Source organism: Hydra viridissima, unplaced genomic scaffold (genome assembly GCF_058129835.1).
Source record: "Hydra viridissima isolate aposymbiotic clone 2 unplaced genomic scaffold, HvirCarnegie_v1 scaffold_15, whole genome shotgun sequence".
In the NCBI taxonomy this organism is placed as follows: domain Eukaryota; kingdom Metazoa; phylum Cnidaria; class Hydrozoa; order Anthoathecata; family Hydridae; genus Hydra; species Hydra viridissima.
Window position 1 is genome coordinate 8,674,803 of NW_028324314.1, and position 10,469 is coordinate 8,685,271.

The window sequence follows — 10,469 nt, forward strand, 5'->3', positions numbered from 1 at the left end:
CTGCGGTGAGGTGGAAGATTTTAAGCACAAAGTCTTCTTCTTACGGTATCTTGACTAACAGCAGGTCTATGAACCTCAGCAAGTTGTATTTGGAGACTTCGTACAGTAGAGAACTTTCTTTTCGAAACATCAAAAATTGTTCCTCCATGGCATTGGTAGCTCCTGGTCTGCCTTGGCCAAGTCCTATAGTGTAATAATTGGTCTCTACAAACTTTGTAGAACCCTACCGACTGTTCTATGAGACACTCCAATCTTCTACCAAGCTCACGATTTGTCAATCCTTTATTGGACAAAGTAAGAATTGCAATAAATTCATCACGACTTAAATTGCAATAAATTCATCACGACTTAAATACTTCTTTCGATGAAGACTTCTATCAAGTAGAACACTTCTCATTTGAAAAGAAAACTTTGGCAAATGCAAATCATGTTGATGAAAACTTCTGGTTTATCCAGCTACAAGAGCAAAAGGGCAGACAATATTTACTGTTTTTTTCATTTGAAGGAAAGATGTAGAAATAACTGCCAGATCTAACTATTGAGCAAGGAACATACAGTAGTCCATGTGAGAAGCATAGAGCTTCCAGGTTGGTTCCTGCAACCTTAAGTGACTTGCCTTGGGCCTTGTTTATTCTCATGGCAAATGACAACCCATTTGCATACCCAGACAAGAGGTTTGCAACAACAATGTTTCACTTGTTGCACCCCTTAAATGTCATAATCTTCCTTGTAAAAACGGAGGAACCTGTGAAGATATAACTGACCATTTCTGCACTTTCCAATTTTTTTGCAAAAATGATTGGCAAGGCCAAAAGTGCGACGGAAAAGCTGTTACTTTTGACATTTTGAAAAGTGAAATTGAACACCAAATGATGCTGCATAGTGAAAGAAGCAACGATAATTTCAGAAATATGTTGCATCAGTACTTATCCCAACATTACTCATATTAAAACTTCACAGTAAAGGCCTACAATTTGTCAGAGGTTTTGACACTCATGCAGTTACAGGTAATTACATTCACTTTTATAGACAACTCAGGCGGAATATTGTTGTCTGATAGGCGAAGAAATCATCAAACTTTTCAACAACAGAAAAGTTTAATGAAATAGCTGATGCTGTTCTTCGCTCTGTTACGAACTATGTAAGTATTCAATAAAAGATTTCTCTCCGCAAAAGCCTGACTTTTTTAAAATAAAACCTCAGTTCTATTTGCATATCGGATTATTCTCAATGTACCAAATACACATTGCAGAGTGCATAAAAAATACCTAATTAACTTTCATAATATTTTTCAAAAAAATTCTAATAGCTATTAACTTCTGTAAAACAATTTCAAAATCTGAAAATGTTTATTCAGTGACTTGTTGCTGTGCTATATGGTTGCCTACTACAGCATGTTGCATAAAGCCAACTTTTGTATTGTAATGGCGATGGAATTTTAACTATAGGTTTTGCTTTGTTTTTTAAAAAAGTTTTAATTAATTTTAGGACACTAAAAAAATACCAAGTTTTTTACATTATAATATATGCAAATATTTTTATCTTTTATAGAGCAACGATGCAAAATCTAACATGGAAAGAGTATGAGCTGTTGCAACGTCTTTTGGTTATCCAGTAGTTATGGTGCACGTTGTAAGATTTGGTGGTGGTCTTCGTTCAAAAAATGTCGGGTTCACGAGCTTCCAAAGTTTCAAAAATGCTAGTCATCAACCAAGTGTTGTCGTTATGTTTGAAAATATTTAAGACTTGTTATCAAAAAACAATGCCTTCAACAAATTATCTGGAGTTTACAGAGAAGAAGCAACATTAACTAAAAATAAAGTAGTATTTAAATGGGGCCTGTTTTTTAAAATTGGTAAGCGAGAGAAAAATGCCATGTTTAACCTATTATTATATCAGCCATCTATGTTTTCTAGCAAGATACCATATTTCTATATTTAAATTTGTTGAAACAATTAATACCACATACTAAAATTGAATTACTTATCAAAAAAAGATGACTCATTATACCCCGAATATCCTAAACATAATACAACTAGATCATATCAACATTCACTAAGTCCTTTGCATGTCATAGTCATTTAACTGATAAATTAAAAAGTTATCAGATACCACATGTTGTTAACTTTATAAAGTAAATTTCAATAAAATTCAGTTAAGATAGTCATCTTATAAACATAATGTAAAAATCACTCAAGACATAAAGTTAAAAAGATAGTCAGTTTAAGTGTGAGTTTAAGTGTAAACAATGACCACTGAAACTAACAAGGTTACCAGTTTAATCAGTTGCTACTGATTTCATAAAAAACTAAAATGTAAATACGCTAAACTTTTATTGATATTAGTATACTTTTCTAACTAGAATTTAATTCGTGGATACTTACTTTATTATCAATTCTAAAAAAAAAGTATAATACCAAAACTACAGCAAAAAAGGAAGAGAGAAGAAAAGCTTACATCATTAAATACTCAGTTTGTTTATCTGATATATATGTGATATCTTCGTTGTTTAAGAAAAATGAAAATAGTAAAAAAAATATCATCAAATAAATAAAAATTATTATGAAATATATATTTACAGTACATAGTACTTTTTGGAAACTTAAAATTAAACATGAGGTGAAGTTTGATTGAATTTTTCTCACTTTTAGATAATATTGTGATGAGGGAGAATTAAGTTAAAAACAACGATTATGAAATGACATTTATTTACTTGACAGGTGAAAAACTTTTTTTTACCTGTCAAGTAAATAAATGATAAACAGGTATAATTTTTGGATAAACAAGAAGTTTTATAAATGAGCAAAGAAGATAAAAAAGAGAAATTTTTGATAAACAGAAGAAGTAAAGAGTTAAACAGAAATAAGGAAAAGTATTGATTGAAGAAAAGTAAGATGAAGTTTGGCCAATTCTAATAAAGAAAGAAGAAATATTCGTTTAAAGAAGAAGAAAAAAATGGGATTAATTGATAAAGATAGTGTCGGACACTAGAAGGAGAGTAAAAAATTGTTATTTGCTAGTTTTTTTAACGTAATGAATAAAAGAGTGCTGATCACCATAGCACATTAATAGAACAATGTATTAAGAATAATCGTATAATAAAAAGTTTACGGAGGACGAAAAACATATTCTTAATCCTTTAAAAATTAACCCTTGTCCTTTCCATCCAAACAGTCCCAAAACCCTCAACCTCAACCCCAACCTCCGCTTTCCTTTCATTTAATACTGGAACACATCCCTCCTTTATCGTCCTAATACTTCCTTTACCTTAGTAACAACAACAAATAAATAAACATTTTTATGAAATAATTGCCCTAACATTATTACTGCCCCGGTTGCACATCTAGTATTTTGAATTGCATAAAGAATTGCCAATACTTTAAAAATAAAACTCTGTTTTAAAAAATTTTTTTTAAAAATCACTGCTTCGCCATGTTTAATATTTTTGATGCCCTGGGCAAAAAGTATTTTTCACATTTTCCTCCCATGGTGTGAAATCACAGTGTCCCACCCTTTGAGATTTTTACACCATGACATCACACGTACTACCCGATTTATAACATTCTTTTTATTTGAAATATGGATATATTGCAAGTTACCCAACTAAAGTACTGGTAAAAATTTAACCAACGGTTAAAAAAGAGGTCTGGGCTTTAAATTATTGCTTTGCTACATAAGCCATGAATTTATTAAATGTATTTATCAAATGAAAGTTCTTAACACATATTCAAATAAAATATATATGCTTACATATATTTACAAGATCTGATTGGCTTTTAAGCAATACTTTTCTCTGCTAATTGTTTCCAACTGTAGTTGAAGTTACTAGTATTTTTGTTGTAATTAATTTTTCAACTATAAAATGTCAACACCTTGTATTGAGCTGTAGGAGCGTTGGATAAATGAGGTTGGTTGGGTAAATAAACTTTTTTATATTGTATTTAGTCTTTTAAACGCATATAAGTAGCTCCGAGATGATCTACAATAGCATACATCTTAGATTATACATTTTTCTTAGTTAATATTTTTGTTATTTACATCGATTGTCTTTTTTTAGGTGGCAAATCGTTTATCATTTGATTTGAATTTCAAAAGGATTTAAGTTTCAAATAAAAGATCGAGGGATGCATAAGTCCATTAATTATAATAAATTTTCTAAGAGGGATAACTTTAAGTTCTAGACAAGGTAGGAAATGTTTTCAGACTGGAGTGGTGAGTAAGGTATTGTCATAAATGTATACTATGGTACAAATACATATAAAATGTAAACATGAGGTTATCTAATGTGTATTATCCGACTTTACTTGGCTTATATATAAATCGATATCGGATAGTCAGTTTTCGTTCATTTTAATTTTTTAATTAAAAATAGTACATTATAATAAAAATAGTTAATGATAAAAAAAAAAAAAAAAATACTACATGATAAAAAATTACTACATGATAAAAAAAAACACTGGATGATAAGACTATTTTCAATGAGAAAATTTAATCAAAGAAGCTTTTTCTTTTAAAATTTGGCACGACCACGAACATGCAAAATACTTCAAAAAATAAGTCAAAAACTTATTAAATCTAAACTTTGGTGTTTTTGTATCCATAAAATAAAATCGACGATGAAAGCTGATTAAACAGTAGGATTTCATTGAAACTTTTACCAGCACTTTTTTATTTACACATCTGTAAAAAAGAATTTTAAAAAAAAGAAAATCTTGCATTTTTTGATGACATTTACTAATTTGCTTCAGGTTCTTTAAATTTTTCATCTTACCGTTAAAATTTTTTAACTTTTTTTGTGATTTTCGTTTTGCAGTTTCACGTTTCGCCGTTTTACACAAAATTTCCCAAAATCTACCGAATAGCATAAACATATGCAATAAAAATATGACCGTATGAAATATACATATGACCGTATAAAATTTAAGATATTAGGAATATAATTAACAAGCTAAGACAAAATTTCAGTAAACTAAAAGAATAGATTAAAATTACAAACAAAACTCTTTATCATGTGTTTTTATTATATTAGGAACTGTTAAAAAAAGCATTCAAACTTCTCATACTAGAATAAGGGGAGTATCATATTCACATTAAATCTCAATGAGGTTTGTAAAAACATCTCTACTAATCTGCTATATATCCTGAATAATTTGGATGATGAAAACAGAAATCCTGAATAAACCTCTTCATCTCGTTTATCGTGTGGATTGTTAGTCCCATTTAAAAAGTTTAATATTACGATTTAAAATTTTTTTACGACAAAATGCGTAACGGTATAACGAAAAATCATCAAGTTAAGGAATTTAACAGAGCAAAACGAGAAATGGCAAAAGTGAAAGATAATCAATAATACGAAGTCTATTTTTTTGCTAATAGTTCCCAAACATGTGTCAGTCTTTACAACTGTATTTAATCAAGCAGCCTAAACATTGGCTGATTCTCGCTAAATAACTTTTTTTCTTAAAGCAGCAAGAAGTAAAGGCGTTTTTATAGAAAAGGTTTATTCAGTTGCAGATAAACAAACACACCTACGTATTTATTTTAAAATATTTATATAAATTAAGAGTAAAAGTGCTATCATTAATAGAAACAACGATAATTGATAATAATGTTAAGGATAGTGATGATACTGATGATGATGATCATAATCATGATCATGATCATATGATCATGATGAAGATCATGATTATGATCATAATGATGATTATTGTGATGATCATTATGATTATCATGATAATGACGATCATCATGATTAAAAGAAGAATCTAAGAAGAAGCCAGAGAAGTTGTGCAAGCATGAGATTTTTGATTATCTATAAACTTGTTTTATTTAGATAAAACTAACAGAGATGTTCACTTTACTGCTAATCCTAGTTCACTATATAAGTGTTGTTGCAGCTTCGCCATATTGCAAAGCTGAGTGGTGTAATCCTAATCACGAGCCCTATCCTAACATTGGCTCCATAATGACGGGTTATAACATTCTTCTAGGAAATCCGTTTACCTCAAGTGCTCTTCATGACCCCGGATTCTCCACCGGCTACATTTTTGTTCCCACTTATAAAACATCTTCAGGAGCTTATGCACTTCACGGGGGAGTTACAGTACGCCAGGTAAAAATCATTTTAGATGAAAAGGACTTTTATCATATCCAGTACATTCGTAAATTTATCAAAGTGACCCGATTAAAACAGTTTTGTTGTAATTGTAGTGCAAAGTGTAAAGCTAAAACTCCTACGATTTTGAAAATACAATAGTAAAATACTTTGAAAAGTTTTTAACTTTGAATCTTACTCATGTGTTTCATCAAAAATGTCTTTTTTAAAATTTTTAAATTAGGGAGTTCAATGTAGTCTAACATCAAGTTCAGATATTATAACTACTGTCGACGATTACGCAAAAAAAATTGGCTCAAAATCTTCCCATGGCACAAGTTTTACTTCAAATCTTCAGTTTGAAGTCAGTGCAGAACTTAAAGGTGTTGGAGTCAAAACAACAATTCCACCTCTAATAGAATCTGCTTTTTCATTGAGCAAGGAATATAAAGACAATGAAATTTTCTTCATTCAAAAAAGAGGTTAGTAACTTTGCTATTGAGGCATAAAAATGATTTTAGTGGTAAGAACGTTAAAAAAGTTACTTTACATAACTAACGTAGAAATCTTTGCAGCAAAACCTAAACAACTATATTTTTTCAGGAGTTTTGACTGTACATGATGCAACGTGCGCAACATACACTGTCCGAATAAGTTCTTTCGACCCACCTCCATTTGCTGATGGTTTTGTGAATGGCTTGATTCGGTTGAACAATACCATTGAATCAAAGAGAGAAGTTGAAGCCAACGACTTTATTAGAGAATTTGGCACACATTATCTTTTACAGGTAATAAGTGTTTGTGGTCTATAATATTTTTAGAAAAACATGCAAAAATATCGTTAGAAAAAATAAATGGCAACTATGACAAAGTTTTTATAATGGTAACTACGATACCTATGTTTTAGACGACAATGGGAGCAAGGACAGCGGTTACTCGACGTTATTCCCAAGATGAGTTTAAAAAAAGTACTGATGCCCAAATTCAAAAGTGCAACGAAGATCGTCTTAAATTGACAATTGCAGGAATTGGCAATTCTCGAACTTCTCAAAGCTGCAACGAAGTAGATAATGCAGCAAATAGTAACACCGTTAATGGCTTTGAAAGAGAGTCTGTCACATCTTATGGTTCGAAACCGGCCGCTGATCTTGTTTCCTGGTCACAGCAAAAGTTTGAGTCACCTTCACCAATAAAGATGGAATTAAGTTCTATACTAAATTTGTTTACTGCAAGTCATATGAGTAAGCACCCAAGTATTAACTTCAAGGGTATCTTAAAATGGTTTGGACCCTATTACTACAACTACTGTGAGAAAAATAAAGAGGAGCTTGGCATTAAAAGTTGCAACCCACAAACCAAAAACAGCTGCGGCTGGAATGATAACTGCATACCAAGACAACAAGTTTGCAATAACAACCCTAATAACGTTGGTTTTACTTGTTGTAATCCAAGATGTCAGCAACTTCCTTGCAAAAACGGAGGAACCTGTACTGACATCACAGACATTACTTGTACTTATAAGTGCTCTTGTCCTCGAGGTTGGCAAGGTCCGACGTGTGAAGAAAAAGTTGTTTTCGCTGATATCTTAAAGGGGGAAGTGGAACAACAAATGATGTTAAATAGTTTAAAAAGTAATGACGAGTTCCGAAACATTTTACACCGCTATTTATCAGAACTATATTCGAACTATTACTTCACAGTGAATGCTTATGATGAGGTTACTGGTTCTGACGCTCATTCAGTTATTGGAACTTACGTCCACTTTTTCAGAGTGCATAAGAGAAATCTAGTAGTTGGTTGGGCTAAAAAGAATTCTGTCTTTCCTCCTAAAGAGAAGTTAAACGAAATAACTGCTGCTGTTCTTCGTTCTGTCAACGGATATGTGAGATGATTTATATTAGAGTTAATTATAACGTGTGGCTGTAATTTATATATTTTATTATAATTTATTATAATTTATTATAATTTATATTTTTTTACATACTTCTATATACACGCAGCACTCAATCTTTGGTTTAGAAACAAGTTCAAATGTATTATATGTAAACGCATGTATGTGTTTTCGAATCACGGACTTAATGCTTCAGCTATTCAGTAACATCACTTTTACTTTTTTTTATAGAACAAGGATGCTAAAGCTAGCATGGATAAAGTATGGAGCGTAGCTAATCAGTATAAGTTCCCTCTTGTGATGGCGCACGTTGTACGATTTGGATGTGGTCTCCGCTCAAAATGGAGTGGACATACAAGTTTTGCAAACTTTACTGTTGGTAGAGATGAATCGAGTTTTTCTGTTATGTTTGGAACTCCGTAAAAACGAACAATATTTGTTTCAAATAATATATATGATTTTTTTCTTTTTGCAGTATTTCTTTAAAAGAAGTTAAAGCAATATAATTTTGGTAAATATGCAGGCCATGGTGTAACATCAAGTTGGTATATCATGTTTTCCTCTTTGTTTTTGTTATCGCGGTTACATCAGTTGTTAACGGACTTCAATAATACTAATTATGACAACGAATAATTATGACACTGAATATTAATATGGCAATGATGGTGTTCATTCAAAATCAAAGCTAATTGTCCTCCAGCAGAGTTTGTAATCTGCGATCCTCATAATCTAAACTTAGTTATAAATGACACACAATGACTGCTTTGATTTAAATTAATAACTTTTTTTACACTTTCCACTCAAGGCAAAATATACATAAAGTGATGTGACCTAACAAAGTCCTATGCCATAAGAAAGTCCTAATTTAACAAAAGGTAAATTTTATATATTATAAAACAAATATTTACTTATAATTTATAACTTTTAAATAATAACTAGATATCTAATTAAAACTAAAAAAATCATTTTCCCCAAATATTTGTTAAAATATAAAATTTATCATTTGTTACATTAGAACTTTCTTACAGCATTGGACTTTTTTTGATCACACCATGGTACATGCTGCTAATTTGTAAATTGAATGATTTTTTTCATATCGAATGGAAAACGCTAACAAATATTGTACGAAACACAACTATTTGGGGATAACACTAATAAAAAGTAGACAAATTTAATATAATAAATATAAGCCAGATGCAAATAACAATTATAAAAGCAGAGAAAGTTGCACAAGACGGAATGCTCTATAAGAATGAACGACTTTTTTTGAAACCTGCATCTTTATGCTTTTTGAAACCTGCATCTTTATGCTTTTTGAAACCTGCATCTTTATGCTTTTTGTAACCTGCATCTTTATGCTTTTTGAAACCTGCATCTTTATGCTTTTAAGCCAAGTTTTCTTTTGTTTAATGTACTTGAGCATTATTTCTTAAATCTCAAAGCCAAGCTAAATATTTTGATTGCGAATGCGTGTTTTTGTAAATATGTTGTTTGGCAATACTCCCAAACCGTAGAGGTTAATTGCTGTTTTAGCCAGTTTCAAAAAGCATGCAAGTAATAATTAAAAAGATCATAAAAAGGCCATTAGTTTTTCATGTTGCTTACAAATAAAAGGTAGATAATAAGTTACATGAAAAACTAATGGCCTGTTTTTATGAACTATTTAGTTAGCATTTATATGCTTTTTAAATAATAGTGAGAAATAAATAGTCAGTAAACCTGTCATTTCTTTCTTGTAATTCTTTCCTTAGATGAAACAATGACGAGAGAGTTTAAGCCAAAACGTAAAAAGAAAGAAAGGCATATCAGCCAAAGGAAAAGTTAAAACCAAAAAATGAAAAAAAAAAAGATGTTTAAAGATACTCAAATATGTTTAAAGGTGATCCTCTACGCTGGATAATTATTTGGAAATTAAGATTCTGACAAAAAAAATTCCCCAACTTTTAAAAGAAACAAAAAGTTCACCTGATTTTATATTGACAATTAAAACTTTGTGACCAGATATTATATTAACAACTAACGTCTAAAAAGAAATTCTTCAGAAAGTCTAAAAGTAGACTACAATGAAATGATATGGTCATGCTTATTTGCATTTTTTAAAACTTAGTTCTATAAATTTTATAAATAGTTTAAGATATTAATGTTAATGATGAACTTTTTTCTGGGGGTTGATTAAAAAATAATAAAAAATACACAGTCTTTTGAAGTAAAACCCGTTTCGTCTTGTACAATCTTCTCATATTACGACAACCTTGTCAGTGTTTGATTTGGTGTCGCTTAGTAAATCACATCAATAAACAATATCCAATTCGAGATAAATACTTAAAAGGATTTTAAAAAAGTAATATTGGATATTATTTATTAAATTAAATGATGAAAAACCTTTATCAGATTTTGGACATAAATTATTCTCTTTACGATCTTGTTTTAAGGGCAAAATGCAAGCAGTTCCAAATCGACAAGACAAATTACAGATTTGTTACT

The 10,469-nt window shown here is 30.4% G+C and overlaps 1 protein-coding gene and 1 pseudogene across 1 annotated transcript; both read left to right on the forward strand.

Moving 5' to 3' along the window:
- Positions 1 to 636: 636 nt before the first annotated feature.
- Positions 637 to 1,833, forward strand: LOC149878523 (uncharacterized; annotated as a pseudogene).
- A 2,647-nt stretch (positions 1,834 to 4,480) lies between these two features.
- LOC145192930 (uncharacterized) lies at positions 4,481 to 8,451 on the forward strand. The gene is made up of 5 exons (XM_090073124.1): positions 4,481 to 6,112; positions 6,339 to 6,576; positions 6,698 to 6,882; positions 7,002 to 7,976; positions 8,217 to 8,451. The coding sequence occupies exons 1-5, from the start codon at positions 5,849 to 5,851 to the stop codon at positions 8,406 to 8,408; spliced, it is 1,854 nt and encodes a 617-aa protein (XP_089929250.1). The 5' UTR covers positions 4,481 to 5,848; the 3' UTR covers positions 8,409 to 8,451.
- The last annotated feature ends 2,018 nt before the right edge of the window (positions 8,452 to 10,469 follow it).

Coding starts and splice junctions, on each gene's coding strand:
- LOC145192930 (XM_090073124.1), top strand. CDS start 5,849: ATGTTCACTTTACTGCTAATCCTAGTTCACTATATAAGTGTTGTTGCA. Junction 6,883..7,001: donor GCACACATTATCTTTTACAG/GTAATAAGTGTT, acceptor CCTATGTTTTAG/ACGACAATGGGAGCAAGGAC. Junction 7,977..8,216: donor TTCGTTCTGTCAACGGATAT/GTGAGATGATTT, acceptor TTTTTTTTATAG/AACAAGGATGCTAAAGCTAG.